The 22,573-nt window shown below is 42.1% G+C and overlaps 1 protein-coding gene across 5 annotated transcripts in view; it reads left to right on the top strand.

Moving 5' to 3' along the window:
• The first annotated feature begins 936 nt into the window (after positions 1-936).
• Positions 937-22,573, top strand: part of lyst (lysosomal trafficking regulator) — a 56,393-nt gene continuing 34,756 nt past the window's right edge. For 4 of the 5 annotated variants that reach the window (XM_056436306.1, XM_056436309.1, XM_056436305.1 and 1 more), the window contains exons 1-6: positions 937-1,025; positions 1,140-1,416; positions 7,725-7,813; positions 13,018-13,216; positions 17,315-17,405; positions 18,348-20,439. In XM_056436306.1, the coding sequence (XP_056292281.1) occupies positions 1,336-1,416; positions 7,725-7,813; positions 13,018-13,216; positions 17,315-17,405; positions 18,348-20,439 (2,552 nt within the window). In that variant the 5' untranslated portion in view covers positions 937-1,025; positions 1,140-1,335. The remainder of the gene's footprint in view (positions 1,026-1,139; positions 1,417-7,724; positions 7,814-13,017; positions 13,217-17,314; positions 17,406-18,347; positions 20,440-22,573) is intronic. The other variant, XM_056436307.1, reaches the window with a different exon arrangement.

The raw sequence follows: 22,573 nt of genomic DNA, 5'->3' as shown, positions 1-22,573 counted from the left end.
TGATGAGCTTTCTTGCTGCTTATTGCTGTCAAGCCAGCTAGAACAAGACACAACTATCGAGCAGGACTTTCAAAATTAAAGACTAATTGCAACGTTGTCAGAGAAGCAATTATGTCCTCAATTGGAGGTATAACACATATCCAATACATTGTGTATATTGAATATAATTACGTTTGTGGCAGCGTTTGTATAATAACGCCACACATGTTTGAAATAATCTTTGTTGTAAAAGACTACAATGAAAGAAAAAAATGAATGCTTCATGTTATTTAATAAATTATTTCTTTTTTTCTAAAAAGTACTGCTTTGATGAAGTGTTTGTAGACTGTGACATGTAAAACTATACAACATGTTGTAATAATATTAAACCGTGAACATTTGAGAGGATAGTTTGTGATGGTTTCCCCATGCATCCTAAAATATATGCAAAGTCACTTTAAAGCAGAAGAGATAAATGTATTTAAAAAGCACTATAGCTCTACTTTTGGAGTGCCAACGTGTGATATGGTGGGAATTGTCTCACTGCTGACTAACCATTTTTTATTATTGGAGTGAAGGCTTTACTGTATCATGCGTACGCATAGAATACTTTAGCTGTACTTACAATTTTGTTGTTGGTGTCGTTTGTAATTATGCAAAGAAAATGGTCTTGCGTTGTAATGCTTTCTTAACACCTTTCTGAAATATATATATTTATGTGTATATATATGAGAAAAGTATATAATTGCTTCTCTAATTAAGTGTTTGCGGAATTTTACGCTCTCAATGCTTTAATCGTGTCATGTTTTCTGGGGGTTTCAATGTGGGATTATAACCTTCAGTATAATTGGGCTACTGGAGCGCGTTAGGTGATTTTATTTTGAAAAATAAACCCCTACCGGAAATGTAGTGCTTCAACGCACTTGTATTTTTGACGCAGGTTAGGTCTGTCCGCCTAGCTAGCCTGCTAGCTGAGCGTGCCGCTCCGGTGTTATGCTACACACGGTGTGTGTCAGGCTCGTCGTGAAGTTTCCGGTTCAAGTCAGGTGAAAGGGCTTTATAACTTCACAGCTGTCGGCGCGTCAGAGTGCGTTGGCAAAAGCGAAAGGGAGCTAATTGTGTTGCGCGAACTAACTTGACACTTTTGTATCTCTCTGCAGAAGGCGCAGTTTAAAAGTGGCAAAGCAGGGACGTGGACCACGAGTCTGCTATGAATGACTCGGGACAACATTTGGGGCTTCGTTCCGGGGCACTTTCAGTCACCTGGAGGACTGGGGCGGACACCAAAGGCGGGGTTTTGTTATTCCTGACTTCCTCCATGCCTTGACTGGTGTCGTCCCTGGAGGTGTGGAAGACATGGCCAGTCTGCAGCAGACTGATTTGTCATATGCGTGGGAAGAGTACATGGATTGTAGACTGCAAGGAGCGGATCTGCAGGTAGGCGCTGCTGGCAGACCCTCTTTTAGACAGGAGCCGATGCAGACTCAGCCTAGGGGCAATTATCTGGGGGAGGGGGGGTGAGCTTGCAGGACTACATGGCAGTATTTGGGAAAGTCTGGAATACAGTTGGGTATATCTTGTTTTTGATGCTAATTTATTCCATCACGCTCAAGTTACAAAACTGACCCTGTGCGGTCTGTGGTTTGAATAGGAAACCATAGCTGTTGCAACGTGCCATACAAGAAAAGTCCACTTATTGTGTCTGTTGTTAAAATGCTCTGTATTCAAACAGTTGTTGAGTGCCAGTGTTGGTAAGAGATTTGCTGGACTCTCAGACATCTTCTTTTAGTCGGGTTCTGGTGATTTTAGCTGCATAAATTACTTTCATGATTTTGCTTCAGATGTTCCCCAATAAGTGACTATAAAATAGAAGTTGCAAAATGTTGCAGTGCGGCTGTAGAAAAATGAAACAGTAAAAAGTACTCGGATAGGTAAGCGGTAAGGGATATGTGGAATTTAGATGATTATAACTTTTGGATTCTTGGAAGACGTCTGCACAGAGACATGCAGGAGATCATTAGGTTATTGTAAGACTTCATCCTTAGAAACATTGATGAATGTTTGTCTTCAGAGATTACTTATTTCTGACAGCATTTTACATGTTTCCACCGTGGGGTAACCACAGGAGGGAGAGTCATTCAGAATGTGTCATTCTGTCATTGTGGCAGGAGCAAGGCGTCAAAATAACTGAAAGAAAATGATTCCTCTCGTTGCTCGGGGATGGGATGCCATGAATCCTCCTGCTGGTCCGCAGAGGCCACTTTTAGAGCCAGAACTGCAACTGCTATGTGGTGTAAAGCACAGATTGCTCATTATAAGCATTCCGAAAGTGCACTTTTATTCCTGTGTCGACCGATAACAGGAGTGAGCTGCGTTGATTCTGAATTCTGTCAGCCCCCCCCCCCCCCCCCTTCTCCTGCTAGCAAAGTACTAACAGCAGCCAGATCACGAGACTTGGATTTGAATCGGACTGCAGACTGAGTGATCTGCCACACACACACACACACACACGCACACACACTCACTCTTATAGGAGCTGATTTAGCCATTATACAAATTATTTGCCATTTATCATGTCCAAGTCTCCTTCAAAGACAGACCTGCTATAATTCGTAAAGGTAATGAGTTCTGAGAAAGTCTGTCGGGCTTTTATTCGTGGAAATAATAGCGTTCTTCCTCGAAAGACATCGTGTCTGTGGTGGTGTGTATGCGCCGTGTGTTTTATTAGTCATGTTTGCATTAGGTCGTCGGCTGGAGAGGCGGTGCCGGCTTGTTCTCAGTCGTCATTTGCAGACTCGACGCTTGAACTTTTGATGTCACCTTTTGTTGTGAACATTGTGGTTGCTCTTCCACTTGTCACCTTCACAGTGATGGTGTGTGTGTATTCTGCCAATCCCATCAGTGCACAAGTATATGCAGTACATTCCTCCCATCTGACGGGGAGGACACAAACACACCTTCTCCTGCAGTAGTCAATGACACAAGAAGTGTGAAAGTGCCTGTGCTGCTGCCTCGCTCTTTATCTCTGTGCCCCCCCCCATCTGATGCTCTCTTCATCTGCATTTCTTTCAGGATTAAAATATTGCTCGTATTTCTTGTTACTTATTTGCAATGACCAAGGACAGATGCCCTGATGGCTCATTAGCTGGGGTCTTACCATGACCTTGTGCTTGACCATGGTCTTCCTCTTTTTGTTTCCTCCTCTGAGCAAGGATACCATAACAAGATTGCAATTGTTTTTACTGCCTCTCGTTTTATTTTTGGAGTGGGGAGGGGGGGGGGGGGGGGGTCAAAGGGTCAAAGGAAGTCCCAGTCTCAAAAGAGACTGATATGGAGGATCTTCCTAGCTATATTTACAAAAAGAGAGCATTGGTACCTCCTACTTGCTATATATTCTCTGTACATGAATGCTCCTTGCATGACTACCAGGATGTGTTTGCGGATTGTTTCGTTTAATTATGAGATACAGGAACTTTCAAAACCCCAAAGCGTGGTGTTTGGAACACTTCACTTTTCTGTTTCTCTGGCACGACTCCTATGTCACTTTAAATTCTGCCAGTTGCAGGCTTCTCGGGTCAATGTTAACTCTGGTTGAAGTAAGCTTTAGGCATTACAAATGATGTCCTGTCCTGCATTTGAAAAGCCATTGTCCTGCAGGGTAACTGGGCTCATCTTGTAAGTATCATTTTGTAGCTCCTCTAAATGTCCATTGTCAATGCGTTGTTACTTAGCCTGTAACAACAGGTACTTGTGTGTGAAGCAGATTTTAATTAGGACAACTCTGGTCACATATTCCACTTACATTACTTGCCATTAGCTCTCGAAGCTCGGTTCTGTGCTTCTGTGGTAAATGGTGAATCCTTGTCTAGAAAAGATTAAACTTGTCGAGCAAAGCATAAGGCTAATGCAGTGAATACTAAAGAGGGAGTAAAGATGGTCGTGCTGGTTTACCTCAATCACCAAAGTTAATTATTTGGCTCGTTGGGACTGAACAATGTGAAATGCAACATATACCATATGTCTGCTATATTTAGGTAAAAGACTGTTTGGTACATTATGTCCGTCATTGCATTATCAGAGACATTATTTCCAGTGGCATTAAGGTCAGCTGTGAGATGTATGACTGCTCTAGCTATCTAAAGCAATTAGAGATAATGTGCATCGATTATATTCAACACCTGAGCTACTAAGTGCACAATAAAGTGGGAGAAAATACTTGCTACATTGGTGGTCTCCCTTGTCATTTTCATACAGCAGTCTAGTAAAATATCTCCAACATTTATTGAACGGCCTCTCATTTGAACCGCAGGTTTGTGGTTATGTATAGCCTCACGGCAGCATTGTTCCTCAGCCGAACAATAATGGACATTACGGTAGATAACCCATCTCAGGAGTTGACAATCACTACTTAAGTTACATTGTTGGAGAATCATGTCATGTAAATAATTTCTAAAGCAACCTAAAACTGAAAAAGCAACCACCTAGACTTGATCTGTCTAAGCCGAGACAGTCTGACCTCAAGAGATTGTGGAGTTACACGCCAAAAGGTCTTCTCTATTTTTAAACCTCAAACCAATCTTGGACCACTATATACAATTCAGTCCTGAGAAAACATACACTAGAACATATAGGCATGCTAATTTCACGGATTTGTCGACATATTGGTGGGATGAGGCCGTTTCATTTACTCCACAGTAATTTGCCATTTAAATTTTTACAGTTTTCAGTGAATTCCCCATGACATTGCCTCTTGAGTGAAATTCAAGTACAAGGGACCAAAGACAACAATAACAAAAAGGGTGCATTCATTCTCTGATCAATAATGTCTTTGCGATCGTCGCACTACTTGCAACAAAACGTTGATGGTTATTTATTTCATACAACTTTACGATTTCTGCTTTGTTGTCTACCGATATACTTCTGCAAGTGAAGTTTCATTCTCAGGCTTGCTGGTTGACCACGGGATTTGTTTCACATCTGCATTTGTTGTTCTGTCCATTTTGTCTGGTGTCGAAATGGAGTAAGATAAGTCATTTGTGGTGCTGCGAGAAGCGGCTCTGCTCTCTCACTGCAGCTTGTGAGGAAATGATGAACGTTAGGGGCCCCTCGTGATGCTCATCACCCAAACGTCAAATTAGATCAGTAGGGATCTCAAACCAGGGGAAAAAAACATTGCATAACCAACGCCCCATGTCCTCTCTCACGAGATCACATCGCTTTCACTGCCTCTGCCAAAGCGGTAGTCTAATGATCCAAACAGAGCTTGAAGTAAAGAACCAGAGTGGGTGACTCAGCCATCACACTCCCATGACTAGGCCTCCCATGATTGCCGTGTTGGAGGAAGGCAGTGTAAAAAAACACATGGTCACATCCACCATGTCCAAGCAATAACGTAAACTTGGGTTTGGCTTTTAGAATTCAAACATGTATTCCTCTCATGTAAAGAGAAAGATCAAGCATTGAGAGGATACAGGCAAGGCAAGTGTGGGCACATGTGTTTCCTTCTGAGGTGTCCTTAAGCAAGTGTCAGCATTTGGCACGCTGTTCCGTAGCTGAATCTGACCTTTGAACTTCCTGGGCCGGGCAAGAAATATTTTAACAAAAACCAAGAGCAAAAGATATATATATATTTTTTCCTCCATTCTGATGCGACTCTATGCTGTTTGGGTATCCCCACATTCTTGTAGCAAGTTAATTCCCCCTTTTCCAGGCAGACTGCAGCTCTGCAGGACCAACATGATCTACGGTTAAGTTATATTAAATTAATTCTTCTGTTAACAAATCTCAAAATGGCTCAGTAGCTGAACATACAAGTGGCAATACGTCGGTAGCCGTTTGTCTCAACGACCCAGATAGCCGGTGCATGTCTACACGACAAGTCGACAAATAAAGAAGTTCATCACTGCAGAGGAAAGGTCAACGCTCCCTTTCTGTTGACAGAAGTGTGTTGTCGGGGCTTTGTGAACTGTTGATTTCCCCTCCAAGCAGTATTAATCAGTATTGGCAGTCTCTCCATTATCAAATCACCCCGGCTGGTTTGTGCTGAGTGCATTGTAATATTGGATTCCAGCCTCGGAGGAAAAACAACGCTGTGGCTGGGAAATTAGTGTTATCGTGAGCCGCTTGGTTTCCCTTTCCCGTGTGAGGTGAACGGCCACAACAGATGCACTGATAACACAAGGACAAACGTCGTCATTCTAGATGCTCATTTTGGGAGATTAACTATAATAGACTGAGTGCACAGCTCCTGTGTAACTCCAGGGCTTATTTAAACTAAAACACTTTGGGCAACCTTGAAGCTTTGGTTTCCTGTCAGTATTCCCTCTGTTGGTCTTTGTTGTTATCTGTCGCTACAGTTGTTTATTTTACCGTTTCATATTTTTGTCAGCTTTCCTGTTTTACCCGTCCTCTCAGTCCTGACCCTCTCACGATCCACGCATCTCTTTCTCTCTCCCACTCCGTTGTCCACATCGCATACTTTCCAGTTAAATCTCTTTTAATGCCATAGTTAATCAGCAAGTCGCCCTTCTTTGGAAGTCGTGACACAGGAAGGACGTTGACTCGCCGTGTAACTGCACAAGTCTGGGCTCGCTCCTCGCCCTTCTCCTTGAGAGGTTGGCAGCAAAAGCACAGGTGTGCCGAAACTCCAAACACCTGAATAACCGATTTTGAAATCCCCCCCACCCCCTCTCGTGTTTTAGTCGTGGAATCAGTTTCCCAGACATGCACAGACGATGCATAGCTCTTTTATGACGTGTTAAGACGACAAAAAAAAGTAAACCCACTATAAGTGTAAATGATGCCATAATTACTCTTTAAAGGGTTGTTTTATATGTCATTTTCTTTTTAGTGTCTCTGTGACGTATCAGTGTAAGGACACTCGAACTAGATACTCACCAGCGTGCCAGATTTAGAGTGAAGCCACAGACTTCCCCTGTGTATGCAGACCTTTGTAATAAGAACGGTGATAATAAAACAGTCCAGTCTTGGCCACACTCGGTGTGTAATGTGATAGGTACTGCGTGGTGTCTTTGGCCACACCAGTCAGGCATCAGTGTTGCCTGAATGAGTCCAGTCAGTGGCGACAGATACGCGGAGGAGGGGAGGCAGTACGCTGCTTAGAGAATGCTGGTAGCATATTTACACCCTGGAACCGGTAATGCAGTCAGCTGACTTCTCTCACTTCTGAGAAAGTCCCGGTTGCCTCTGCCAGCTGTGGTGGTGAGCGATTCTATGATTGGCTGACGGTCAGACCTCAGCACTGTGACGAGGCAGATCTCCACCTAAAGGGATCTTTGTTCATTGCTGAGATGTGATTTGAAATTGTAAAACGCTGGGCTGTCCACCAGGCTATTGTTCAAAAGCAATGAGCTTTTACTTTGAACATGATTGGGTGAGAGATTAAAAAAAAAATGTATTTGTGGTTCTGGGAACTGAAATATTCTAGTGTAAGAACAAAGGAGTGCTTTCTGTTTGCAGTGCTTTTGTGTCGCGTTGTTGGAGAGGACAAATCAAATACACTGACTCTCAGCACTTGCATCTGACCCGATAAATCAATATTGGAGCAATATTTCCACAGAATGACATTAGTGGTCGCTAATTGGCTGTACCGTCATCTATAACGACGACAAAAGACAAAATGATTACGAGCAATTTGCCTTTTTAATGCCTCGTCATGTGAGCGCCCGTAATAATTTGGGTTTGATTCATGCTCTTACTCATTTGTGTCATCTGTCTCCTGTCAGGTCAGCCTTCAGGGTCTGGAGACTTTCCTCTGTCTCTTCCACAATGTGCAGCATCAACCCGACAACAGCAAAGATGCACTGAAATTCTGGTAGGTTTGGTTACCGTTTTAACCTCTTTCCCTGTATTGAGATGGAGGTTTGGTCTCGGTCCGAGACAGAACAACGCCTCACAGAGTACACGCAGTTCTAGCAACACCTCAAAGAACAAAAGGGGGCACGCGGCAACTGCAAACACACCGGCAGTGGCGGTGGCCTTTTCCAAAGGAAAAGTAACTGCAGAAGTGACATTTTATTTTCAGCATTTATATGTCCCACCACTCTGCAGACATTATGTAATCATGGTGCATTATCATTTCTAAGTACCTTGCAGCATAGATTTCCATATTAATCAGGACATTTGGAGACGTTAGGTGCCTCCAGCGCACGCACACAAAGTCCTTCAGCGGATAAACTTTGTGGTGGAAGTTTAATCTTGGAGCTTCATAGCACATACTTGTTAAGGAAGTATCACTCTGCTGGGATTAAGTGTGCGTATTAGCATTTGTGAGTTATGTTTTCCCTTAAATGAGAAGTGATTAATTTGAATGTGGTTTTGGTTAAAATGCCTGGAATAATGTCCAGCTTAAGGCAGTTTCATGTTTTGCTCTGTGAGATCAGCCATAAAGAGTTCCGTACTTTAAATCATTGAAGCTTTTATCTGCAATAATTAAACACTTGGCTCACAGGTGTTGTAGAAATGGATCACAACATTCTCAAGTTATGAGCAGACCACCGTGTAAACTCTCTAGAAGTTTGAATACCAACCATTTTTTTTAGATTGTAGATTTAGCACATTTCACAATGTTATAGTTGTAGTTTGTATAACACTGTCAGTTTGTAAGTTAGTTAATGCGTTTGTACCCTGATCCCATGAGAAGTCTTTCAGCATTGGTAATGATGGAGGAAGGTGACCACAGGTTAGCCTCTCACTTTCCTTTTATTGATAAGAATCGTTGCCTAAAACCTTTTTAAAAGCATTGTTGATCTGTGGAGATTATCTGAGCAGGACGTGCCTGAGAGCTGTTTCTTCGACATCAATCAGAGTCCACAATAAATCAAAACAACCTTCAGTTGAAATCATCCATTATGATTCGATTCTAATTGATCAGACCAGAAAAAACAATCTACAGAAATATACATCTTGTGCGTGCATATTCTTAATACATCATTGTTTGCAGTGGAACCAGCTATATGGATGCAGTTAATCATGTGGACAAACCATGTTTGCTTCCTTGACCTCATTATAGCTCGTGGCACTCTGTGAACAGTGCACTGTACACACAGGAATCATGGTTGAACACATTGTATGCTGATGTCCTCTCCTCTGAGCTGGAGCCACAATATCTTATTATTTGAAGATCATCCATTGCTCTACGTATTTTTTTATCTCTTCAAAAAACCTTTTGCTATGACTAATTAAAACCTCCTTGTGAAGCCTCCACCATGAAAGTAACTCAGTTGAGGTAATAATATGAATAATTTGCCAAAACAAATCTCACAATAAGCTTCTTTGTCTTTTGCAGCATGATGATGTCATGGACACTTTTAGCCATGTGTTCTATGTCTGTACTCACTGGCATGAAAGAATGATAAAACAAATAGAAGGATGGTGTCACAAAACACAAGCAAATGCTGGGTTTAAAACAATCTGTGGGCTGTATTTCTTTCATCGTGTTATCCTCATTGGAATTTTTAGAAATGTATTTGCAATGCAGCCCGAACTGTCAATATGACAGCTGTTTGTTTTGAAGGTACTTAGTAATGTAATCATATATTTATGCGATACAGTTCTCCAAGCCGTTTAATTGAGGCTTGTACCGCATGTATGCATTGAATAATGCGATACAAACACTGAATCTATTCTAAATGACAGTAACTTTTCAACATTAAAAAGTCAAACCTAACATATCATGTCAAAAGCCTCTTGGATGTGCGTGTTGCCTGTTTGAGAGCGACCTGTTACCTAAATAAACTCCATCCGGAGGCTTCATCTTCCACTCAGACTAAAGCTGAATAATCATGGTGAGCTTGAATTTTACACTTTTACACAGCATACTTGTTTCAGATGACAAGTAGACCATGTCAATATGGCTCAACTTTCCTTGTATCCAGATAGTGATGTGAATATCTTTACAATAACACCACATAATAAAACAAATATATGCAACACAAAGAAAGCCTGTATGGTTCTAGTTTGCACTTTTTATCTAAGAGTGCAGAATCATCAAATTGATGGTTCATGTAATACATTGTATGGCACTGTGTATTTCTGAAGACAACATTTTCAAAAATCATATTTACTCCTTTGGTGGTTTCAGTTACAATTTAGTTTCAATAATTTATTAACATCCTTCTCAGTTCTCGTACCACGGACACAGTGTGTGCGTTGGCTAATTGTCCACAGAGGAAACGTTATTAAAGCTGGAGTTATGTTCGGTACTGAAGCATTGTAGGTGATGTTTTTTCTGAACCTTTCCACGGTTTACTCTCAAAGACTCGATTCACCGTCTCCTTCCTGGACACTTTATATAAGAAGTGTCCGTCAACCCTGTGTAATACATTTGTAGGTGGCCAAAATGTTACAATTAACTTTCATGAACTGAAAACGCACAAATCTTCCCAGACCGGACAGCGCCGTGGTAGCGACCTCTCAATTACAAGGTATCCACGCCCTAAAGCATGCCCTGCTTTATGGTCTGTTTGACTCTAAAATGTGGCCATATTGTATTAAATGAACATCATGCTGTATCAAAGAATAAATGAAAATAGCAATTGAGACCATAAACTCATGGTTACAAGACTTTTCTCTACAATCAGACTTCTTTCTGCAACCAGAGGAGTCGCCCCCTGCTGACCGGTTGAGGTTTAGAACAGGAGGTTGAGTGCATATCTTCTCTTATCACTGCAGTTGAATTCAAGTGGTAACCTCTAGATTAGATTAGATATTCCTTTATTAGTCCCACAGTGGGGAAATTGCAGGATCACAGCAGCGGGTGCACTCCAGAGCATTAATAGAAAATAAAAACAAAACACAATACTAAATACTAATACTAAAATACTAAATATACAGAGGAAAAATAAAGTGCAGAGTTTGCCAAGATCTCCAGCGATCTACTGCAGTTTGTTGTGCAGCCTGACAGCAGCAGGAAGGAAGGACTTCTGGTACCTCTCCCTCAGACACTTTATGTAGGACTATAAATCAATTTCTATGTATCTACGAGGTAGAAACTTTATTGTCACTCTTAAATAGGAGGAGAATTAGGGCCTTGCTGAAGTGTAAATGTCCTAAAAAGAGTGGACATTTGGAAACCTTGTGGTCTTGATAAAATACAACTGGAAAAAATAAAACAATGAGGTGACCATCAAATGTCATAAAAACTAGGTTTGGACATCATTCTGCACACATCCTTAAGGCATTTGTCTTGACAGATTACCTTATTTTTTGGAAACTTGCAATCTTGATTAGTTACAAGAATATAATTCAAATTAATAGAAGAATAAAATGTTTTTAACATGTCATGGCATTATTTAGGGCTTCTATCATTTCATATAAAAAACGAAATGATAGAAGAGTAGAGTGGCGTAAACTTTGGATTTAATCAGTGTGTTTCATCTTTTATTTTAGATAGAATACTTAATGCTTCATCATGCCTAACTCGTCTCTTTTTGGCGCTTTTGCTAGTCGATCTTAGTCGACATGTTTGTTCCTTTAAAAAAAATATATGTGATAAATTTCCGAAACAGTTGTTGTAGTGCAGAAAACAAAGGCTGTTACTGTGAATCCTGATTGATTACGGAGGTCTCATACAGGGCACCGGGGGCTCGTCAGTATTCCCAAGGCCAGTCCCCTCGGCATGTGGCATCACATGCTTTTAGTCCTGGTGTTTTCAATCCATGTTGAGCTGTGTGATTGGGCGTTACCTGCCAAGGGTGTGTCTATCTTCAACGGTGAATGGAGAGCGATGTGAGGTGTGTGTCGTGTGTTGGGTCCTACAGCTTTTTGTCAGTTAAATTTAGAGGAACCCGCGGTTGTGGCAGGCACACTCGATGATCTCGAAATCAACCTTCTTTGGCTTTTTGAAGGAAATTACTTTTTCTTGAATCTCACTGCACTTGTGTATCTGCTACTTCCAAATTCTGAATGAGCATTCAAGTATTGCATGATAAGTGTGATTATGATGTTTTGTTGAGAACGTGAACTCTGAACTTTTCCTTTTAAATCCCTTCCTTACAGTTTACTACATTTACATACATCTGTTTTTTCTCTATTTACAGTTAAATCAAAAGGGAAGTGGACGTAGCATTTTTAAGGAGGCAGCTTGGCCTTCAAAGTCAAAGGATTATTTAACAACTTTTCATTTACAATTGAATTCAATTGAATATAGTTTATTTTCCAAAGACCATTCTCACAAATTACAAATTTGCATCAGAGGGCTTTACAATCTGTAAACATACGACACCCCTGTCCCAGGACCTCACATCGGATCAGGAAAAACTCTCCAAAAATAGAAAAAACCCTTTCACAGGGAAAAAAGGGAAGAAACCTTCAGGAGAGCAACAGAGGAGGATCCCTCTCCCCAAATGGACAGAAGCAATAGACGTCATGTGTACAGAAGGAAGCATTACAGAGTTACAACTCATTGTGAGTATGACAGAGTGTATGACTAGTTGGTAGTAGGCATGGACCACGATCCAGACCTCCATGATCCATCTGGCAGATGGATGTAGAGAAGAGGAGTGGGCGAGGGCATCAGCAGGGCCATGGCATCAGACCCAGCCATACGTGAAGTCACAAGGACTCCGGGGAGGAAGCAGAGCTCATAATGTGCAATGGAAAGATGAAAATGCATCCATAAGTAGAGAGAGAAGAGGAAACAGGTGGTCAGTTTATCCTAAAACGTCCCCCAGCAGCCTATAAGCCTATAGCAGCATATCTAGGGGCTGGACCAGGTGAACCTGATTCAGCCCTAACTATAAGCTCTGTTAAAGAGAAAAGTCTTAAGTCTACTCTTAAATGAGGTGACTGTGTCTGCCTCCCTGACTGAAGATGGAAGCTGGTTCCATAAAGGAGGAGCTTGATAACTGAAGGCTTTTACATTCACAGTATTACATCATCATGCCGCTACCCAAAAAATGAAATTTGCTTGGGTTTCTCTCATGACCGACAACCTCATGATCCCACATTGTATCTTCAAATGTGTATAGAGACTTGTTTGTGCCCCCGCCTTAAGGTGGTTTATCTCCTCTGTTGTAGCTCAGACATGAGTGGGGCCAGTAACACGCTGGCGAGAGAGTTCCTGACTGACGTACATCAACTATGCAGCGCGGTGGCCCAGAGAGCGGAGGCACGGGAGGAAGATGAGGAGGAGAGTCATATGGTGGCACTGGGAGAGTACCTGGTCCGAGGGCGGGGCTTCCTGTTGCTCAGCACCCTGGACTCCATCATTGACCAGGTGAGGATGTTCAAGGCCACGAATGAATCATCATGAAAAACATTAATACTGAACATTATTCTTCATTCCCTTAAGACCACGTCATACAGTATGAGCAACTATAGTTTCAGCAATGGGGGTTCAGCTATTGTCACATGTTTATGTAAATGCTACTACTGTAGTTCCATTCTGTAATATTCACACTTAGGCCACAGCTTTTAGTTTCAGATTCGGCCTCCTATTTCTTAAATCATTCTTTAATCATTGTTTAATATCAGCAGGACAAATTCAAATTTCTGCACATAAGCCTCTGTAACCAATGCTGCGACTTATCTCCATTCATCAGAAGAAAGTTCCTAACTAGAGTTAGCAAAAGAGATCCAATATAGTGCTAACACATGATAAAAGATACAAAGATTATGCTAACATAACATCAGACAGACCTCAGATGGTAAGATTATAGAGGCACTTTATGATCACAGTGCAATTCTGCCCATCCGTGAAACATGTAGAACACACTGTATATTTATAGTTACAAATTTTCATTGGATTTGACTTCACTTTAATTTCTTTTTAATACCTTGCTGGCATTAATTGTTCACATTAGGAGATGCTTGTATTTCTTTTGCCCAGTTTCACTCCACCAAACTGTTCGACCACCACGTGGATAATATTGCCTCTTTACATTTCATTTCGCCGATGCTGATTCAGGGTTAAGTGTCTTGCTCAAGGACACATCGACTAGGTGCCGTGAGCGGGGATCGATTCACCGATCCTCTAATTAAGCTGTACCATCTCCTGCAGGGACAGCGGAGCACGTCCTCCAACAGACTGCTTCAGCTCCGCTGTCACAAGGACAGATGCAGGAGATCATTCCTGATACAGGAGAATATTCCTGCCCACTGATATTAGACCTTATAATAAGTCACCTCTGGCCAGATCCTCCCTTAAATCAACATCAACAAACTGTGCACCGCTTCACTTTATATACACTTAGTTTTACAATTACAAAGACATTTCCCCCTGGGGATGAATACATTATATCTAATCTAACTCTAATAATCTAATTGAAAGACGGACCTGCTAACCACTGACCCACAGTCGTCCCTTTCTCTGTGTTTGTTTAGTGGCCAGTTAGGAGGCCTCTCGACATCCGTGGCTGGTGTTACTCAAGTTAGCAGATGATCATATCTATAAAGGAAATGAGCGCTGCAGTGCCCACAAGCTGTTTGATTTTCTGATTGATTCTAGAGAGTTGGTTTCTAATTTCTGTTACACGCAGGACGTTGATGCTGAAATGTAAATCCTTTTTAGAATGTTTCTGTTTTTAGCTTTTTTTTAAACAACGTGTTCGCTGCATCAGAAAATGGTTTGCCCTCCGACATTCTGCACATGTAGGGAAGCACGCACTGTTTTTGTAAAAGAAAAAACAACTCATTTTATCTTAACTTTATTCAAACTAAGGATGCAGTTCAAGGACTTCTTTTTCGGAGCCGTCGTCAACAAACATGCTGACAACGATTCAAAGCTTAATTCAAAAACCTCTATAAACAAATTTAATTCGATACAGCCTTAATGGATTTCAAGATGCTAAACCCTGTTAATACACCAAGAGATGGACAAAATTGTCTTTCATATTTGTTACGTTTCCAATTCGGTTCCCTTTTTAAATCATTCATGTTACAAAGGCCTGAAGGTTGGTCCTACCTAAAGAGAAACTGAGCTCCACAATAAATTGTTTGATTTTCTGATTGATTGCAGAAAGTTGGTCACTGGTTCTGCTGATGTGCAAATCTTTTTAAAACAGTTGACAGTACTAACTACTGATGTTTGTATCATACAATATACAACATAGATCAGTATTACTCTCACAGATACAGTTTGGACCTGGATTGGTGGAAACACTTTCCCATGAAGGGCGTCAGTTAGTTGTCACCTATCAACACCAGTGAGTGCAGAGCACATGATAAGAATGGCTTCACACAAGCAGATATTGTTTGCTCTGTTAACTGGCACCAGACTGACGGAGCCCAGTGTTCCCTCTGCCTTGTACTGGTTCAGCAGAGCCTAAACCACACTGGACTCACTGTGTTGATGTATTGATCTGATCTGTGAGTGCTTTCGGGTCAAGTAATAGTTTAGTAGATGCTCCCATCCAGGGAGAATGCGCTGCACATAAAAGATCAGAAACAATCATAAATTCAAAAACAATCGGATCTCTGAGTGTCGTGGGTTTAGGGTTTTTCTTTCAACAATTCCCTACGTCAGTCATGATGCTAAGTCAAATGTCAGCGTACACGAAACATAACAGTTAATGAGGTTTTGAACGCTTTGATGGTGTTGATGGGGGAAGTCAGGCAATGCACAGTCTAAGTCTTCCCATGTCAATAGAGTGTCATGGCCATTGAGGTGGACCATACATTAATAATGGTTTTCGGACAATCCATTAACTATGGTTACCTTTCGATATATAATGTAAATAGTGATCTCTTCTGAAAAAGATTCTCTCGGTTACAGAGAGCAAAAATCTTGATTTCCCCCGCTCAGTTATCTTTTTGCCAAACGGTCTTTTCAATAAGAAGTTTATAATCCTCAGACTTGAAGTAACACATGCATCATTGAATGAGATACTATAATGTGATAAATTGGTAATGTGTTTGGGTTTTAATACAAGCTACAGCTGTGTGCATCAGCTGTGGGCTGGAAGGAGTCGATTCTTTCGTGGCAATCAGGGTCAGGCACTTTTATAAACATTTATTTATTTGTGGTATTTAAGAACTTTGGGTTTGCAAAAAGTGGTTTCAAATTATTAATCTTGTGTAAATGTATTGTGAGTTGGGTGAATACTCCCACCCTGTGCCACCTGGTCACTGTTTCAATGACTCAAGTCTATCTCGGTAAGATTTTCCTTATGTAAGACTCTCATTCATTACATAAGTAAAACTATTCCACACGAAACCAGTATTCCTGTAGTCATGTTTAAACATAACATGAAACATCATTGTTTACAATAATTAAAAAAATGTAAACGTCAGGGATATATGTTTATGAAACATATATCCAAGTGTTAAATGTCAGTCATCTCAGGGTGAATCATCAACTGAATAATTTGAAAGGCAAATACGTGGCGACAACCAGATAAAAAGCTGTATAGTTTACAGTCGGAGGTGGAGATGCACCACTCAATCACCCAGGCTGGTATATCGGCCAATTTTAGCTTTTTAAAGATTTTAAATGAGTGTACGGGTTGGCCAGCACAGAAATGGGTTTGAGGTCATTAAAATGTCCTGCTCAGCATGGAGGGGTGAAAAACTCCTTGGCAGCCGAATGGTTACAGCGTGTAACTTGTGTAGTCGTGTAACTTAATGCTGCCAGTTTGATTGCAGGCATTGGTCAAGATATCGCTATCGGATAACAATATCCTTACACTATTAGCTTCACAAATCTAATATTGGCCATTCAACAACTAACGAGTATCAAACAAAAAGCCTCCTTGATTAGCGAGTTAAGAATTGGTAACTTATAAGTCAATATCAGTCAATCATTGGCTATGCATAAACACGACAAAAGAGACTGACCCATTACCGTGAAGTAACTACACAGCATATAATGAATTAATGTTGTGTTTATTATACAATGAATAGAAAATACTTACATCTTGTAAAATCAGCTACCTGATCTTTCATAATGCACACGTTTTTTTGTAATTAACACATGATGGCGTTGGTTCTCTCTCTGCTGTGAGGTATGCCCTGGATATACACGAGATCCTCCAGGTCTTGGAAAGGAAGGCTGTCACTTAGTTGCTACATTGCTGCCGGACACATTTCACAGAAGACAAACTAACTTGCAAACTAAATGCAGAGAAATGAATACCTAACTCATGGAAAAGAAAACGTTTTTAATTAAACTTTTTAAATTCCCAGTTACAGTTCAATTCAGACTGGAAGCTCATCTTAAAGTAGCTAAATTGTCTTTGTTGAACGTGATAAACCCAAAGGACATTTGTACCAAGTTGATCTTGATGGGAGAGTCTGGGTGTGACTCCAGAGTGTGGCCAAAGGGAGCGGGGCAGGGGAACTTTCTAGGTAATCTCAATTTGTTTTGTTGCACTTTCAGGAACTGACCTGCCGGGAGGAGCTGCTCACTCTGCTGCTGTCTCTGCTCCCACTGGTCTGGAAGATCCCTGTGCAGGAGGAAAAAGCCCCAGGTCTGTATTACCACAAATGCTGTGTACAAGTACTATATACTACTGTGTAGTATATATGCAATACTCTATCTCTTGTTAATGTTGCACATTCCTCACACTGCTCAGCTGTAATTGCACACGTAACAATCTCTTATTACTGGTTGGTAACTACTTACTTCAATTTACATACTTCATTTTATGAGTGTAAAAATGTGCTGTGCATTTCGGTTCTCTGTGATGTGCAAACTGTATGTACATCTAGCATGCTAAATGCATTTCATAGACCAGAAATGCTCTCTAGCTTAGTAGATGTATGTATTTGCTTCACCTTTTTCATAATTATTTGACAATTATTAAGATGAAGCAATGTTTTTACATTAGTTTGGGTGTGTTTCTGGGAAGTCAGTGGAATGTGTGCACAGTGCTTTTGACTGTAAACAGTGTCTGTGTTCTTATCAAATGACTCATTTTGATAATATTTTACTTGCTTTACAGTGCAAACAGTGTGCTGTGCTCATTTGGTGATGGATGTGTTGTGATTGATCTTTGTAGTCGGTGTCTCTATCACGTTGAATCTTACAAACAAAAGCAGCCAGTCCCATAACAGGAGAAGAGTAGTGGTTGCAGAGGCGTGTGACCTCAGGATGACACTGGTATTTAGTACAGGACTGCTGATCCTCGCTAACATGGACCCGAGACATTTTGACTTAATTAATTCCTACTCACTGAGTGTGTTTTAACAAACGGCTGTTGACATGCAGCTGAGTTGAAGTTACTCACCTTACAGAATAAAAAACTAAAGCGAAATTGGAATCTCAATGTGACAAATGTGTCAATAATCCTACATCACTTCAGCAGTAAGAAACACAAGTCTAGTGAGACTAAAAAATAACAGTATTTATTTGGTATGTTGTTCTTCATGAATGTCCAGAATTCAATTGACAGATTTCTTTATGTTAACAGATTTCACCCTGCCGTCCCTACTGGAGGTATTCCTGAGCCGGGAGGTGAAGGCCGCTCCTCTCAGAGCAGGACAGAAGGCTGCGACAGATGAACCGAACTCTGGGAAGAGGTCCCGTGTTGGCAGTGGCACCTGGAAGTCACGAAGGTCACGCAGAACAGCGCAGAGGTACTCTGTAAAGGATGCTCGGAAGTCCCAGGTTTCTACCTCGGATTCAGAAGCCAACCCTGAAGACAAAGCTGTCCCAGGCCCAAGGAGCCGACGGTCACATGACTCCACCATCCGGGTAAGCTGTCAGCATCATCGCTCAGAGGCCTCACAGTTAACATCCAGCGCCACTGCCACCACAGAACCCATGAGTGCACCGTACCCACACCCCCGAGCCCCTGGGTACCAGATGATGGACACCGAAACCCTGACAGACCCAGCTGCAATATCCATTTTCAACCGCATGGAAAACTCGCCCTTTGATCTCTGCCATGTGTTGCTTTCTCTGCTGGAGAAGGTATGCAAGTTTGACATGAGCATCAACCACAACCCTGGCCTGGCAATCAGTGTCGTACCTACTCTGACTGAAATCCTGACTGAGTTTGGAGATTGCTGTGGTCCAGGGGGAGGCGATGGAGGTGGAATGGGAGTAGAGGAGCTTGCTGGAGGCTGGACGGAGGAGCCCATTGCACTGGTCCAGAGGATGCTTCTGCGCACCATCCTTCACTTGATGTCAGTGGATGTGAGTCAGAGTGAAACCCTCCCAGATAGCCTGAGACGTAGCCTGACAGACCTGCTGAGAGCCACACTCAAAATCCAAAGTTGCCTGGACAGACAGAGTGACCCGTTTGCTCCCCGGCCTAAGAAGACCCTGCAGGAGGTCCAGGATGACTTTTCATTCTCCCACTATCGCCACAGGGCGCTACTGCTGCCGGAGCTTCTCGAGGGAGTGCTGCAAGTGCTGCTGGGTTGCCTGCAGGCTTCCACACCCAACCCCTTTTTCTTTAGCCAAGCGCTGGAGCTCATCCATGAGTTTGTCCAGCACCGCGGTCTGGAGCTGTTTGAGGCCACAGTGCTGCGCCTGGAGGGACTCTGCAGGGCCAAGGATTCTGAAGTAGGGGGTGAAGTTTCAGAGAGGCTTCGAGGTCTCATCGCAGGAATCTTTAAGATCATCAGTGCGGTGAAGAAGGCAAAGTCAGAGCAGCTGCATCAATCTGTGTGCGCCAGACGGCGGCACCGTCGCTGTGAATATTCCCACTTCCTGCATCACCACAGAGACCTGTCAGGTTTGCCCGTCTCTGCCTTCAAACAGGCTGCCAGGCGCAACCCCTTTGAAGAGGATGGAGACGGCAAGGAAGGGATGGATGGAGTGCGTTACCCTGAGCGCTGCTGCTGCCTGGCTGCCTGTGCTCACCAATGTCTGCGGCTCTTGCAGCGATTGTCCCCAAGTGGGCCAGCAGTATTGCAGGTACTGGCCGGGGTGCAGGCCGTTGGAATCTGCTGTTGTATGGACCCCTGCTCTGTTGTAAGACCCCTGCTGCATGCCTTCCAAGCTCCAGGTCTGCGCAGTTACCAGTCTCATGTTCTCAGTGTCCTGGGCCGACTAATCCTAGAGCAGCTTGGTGGGGGACAACCATCAGAGAAAGCCACGCTGCCCTCCTGTAACATCTGCACTCTGGACAGCAGCCAGCTGCCAGGCCTGGAGGAGACACTGCAGCACGGAGTACCGTCAGCCATTTCTACCAGTCTGTGCTACCGCTCCCAGGGTATTCTGCCAAGTGGAGGAGGGGAAGAGGACATGCTGTGGAAGTGGAATGCTCTGGAGGCCTATCAGGAGCTAGTGTTTGGTGATGACTGGCAGCTGAGTCAGCAGATAGCTGGCCATGTGTGCCACCTGACTTTGCGGGGCAATGCTATAGTGCAGTGGCAGCTCTACACACACATCTTCAACCCTGTGCTGCAGAGAGGGGTAGAGCTGGCCCACCATGCCCAACAGTTGGGGGTTTCCACTGCCTGTACTCAAGTCTGCAGCTGTCACACACAGTGCCTGCCTGTGGAGGTACTACTCATCTACCTGCAAACGTTACCTGCCCTTCTCAAATCAAGGTGAGCGGTTTTACATTTTTCTCGAATCCTACCTTTCCTTGGTCTTCCTTTTCTTAGTGGTTGTTTTTAGTCGGTTATAGTTTGAGGGGATCTATGTAGTAATAGACAGCATTTCAGGATTATTGTATGTATATTAAAGATGTAAAGCTGCAAGTAAGTAAATGTGCACAAGCATCATTGCATCAATGCTTTGTTTGTTACCTTCGCATTGAAAATGCGGAAGGTTATGTTTTGATCGCCGTGTATTTATTACCTTCGCATTGAAAATGCCGGAAGGTTATGTTTTGATCGCCGTTTATTTATTTATTTATTTATTTGTATGCGTGTTATTCGCAAAACTCAAAAAGTATTGAACCGAATCGCATGAAATTTGGTGGGATGATTGTTTATTATCCGGGGACCAGTTGATTAGATTTTGGGATCGATCGGGTCAAAGGTCAAGGTCAAAGGTCATGAACAGGTCAAAATCTTTCGCAGAACTCAAAAAGTATTGAACCGAATCGCATGAAATTTAGTGGGATGATTGTTTATTATCCGGGGACCAGTTGATTAGATTTTGGGATCGATCGGGTCAAAGGTCAAGGTCAAAGGTCATGAACAGGTCAAATCTTCTTGAATCACATGGAATTTGGTGGGATGAGTGGTTATTATCCGGGGACCATTTGATTAGATTTTGGGATCAATCGGGTCAAAGGTCAAGGTCATGGTCATGGAAAGGTCAAAATCTTTTTTTTTTACCATAGCACGATACATTTGTGTCCAATTGGCATGCAACTAATGCCAACATGTTCATAATTCAATGCCCAATCTTGTGATATGCGAAGGTATGCGCTCTACCGAGTGCCCATTCTAGTTTATTTATTTATTTGTATGCGTGTTATTTGCAAAACTCAAAGTATTGAACCGAATCGCATGAAATTTGGTGGGATGATTGGTTATTATCCGGGGACCAGTTGATTAGATTTTGGGATTGATCGGGTCAAGGTCAAGGTCAAGAAAAGGTCAAAATCTTCTTGAATTGCATGAAATTTGGTGGGATGATTGGTTATTATCCGGGGACCATTTGATTAGATTTTGGGATCAATCGGGTCAAAGGTCAAGGTCAAGGTCATGGAAAGGTCAACATCTTTTTTTTTACCATAGCACGATACATTTTTGTCCAATTGGCATGCAACTAATGCCAACATGTTCATAATTCAATGCCCAATCTTGTGATATGCGAAGGTATGCGCTCTACCGAGTGCCCATTCTAGTTTTGATCGCCGTGTATTTGTATGCGTGCGTGTTATTCGCATAAGTAAAAAAGTATTAAACGGAATCGCATGAAATTTGGTGGGATGATTGGTTATTATCCGGGGACCATTTGATTAGATTTTGGGATCGATCGGGTCAAAGGTCAAGGTCATGAAAAAGGTCAAAATCTTCTTGAATCGCATGAAATTTGGCGGAATGATTGGTTATTATCCTGGGACCATTTGATTAGATTTTGGGATCGAGCGGGTCAAAGGTCAAGGTCATGAAAAGGTCTAAATCTTTTTTTTACCATAGCGCGGTCAATTTTTATCCAATTGACATGCAACTAATGCCAAAATGTTCATAATTCAATGCCCAATCTTGTGATATGCGAAGGTATGCGCTCTACCGAGTGCCCGTTCTAGTTGAATAAATGTGATGCTGGTGGATGTTTTTGAAAAATGTTTTGGCAGCTTTCTCACGCAAGAAAAGAATTCTGCTCAACATAAAGCAAATATAATCAGACAGCTAAAGTAGACACCGTATCCACTTGGGCATTGTTTGTTATTCGATCTGTCTTTCCAGGTCATTGCTAATTGATGCTAATAAATAATTTATTACAGCTTTGTGTACTGAGTGACAGATGGAAGATGAGTGACTGTGTATGTAACACTGTGACGCGTACAGTAGTCTGGCTAAAGCAGGTGCTTGTGGTATTTATCCAGACACATTTAACATTATAACATTATAATACTGTCTTCATTAGTTTTAACTTTGGGGTTTATTATCGGTTGAATATTGAGTCAATGAGACAATCAAAAGACATGCAGGTTGTTAAACACTGAATTGCCATATGTGTGAATGTGTTCCGTCTGCGTGTTAAACATGATGACCTTTTTCG

This window comes from Pseudoliparis swirei, chromosome 17, assembly GCF_029220125.1.
Source record: "Pseudoliparis swirei isolate HS2019 ecotype Mariana Trench chromosome 17, NWPU_hadal_v1, whole genome shotgun sequence".
Taxonomy (NCBI): domain Eukaryota; kingdom Metazoa; phylum Chordata; class Actinopteri; order Perciformes; family Liparidae; genus Pseudoliparis; species Pseudoliparis swirei.
Note: the sequence above shows the minus strand (reverse complement) of the source record. Positions and strands in the feature narration are given on the sequence as shown.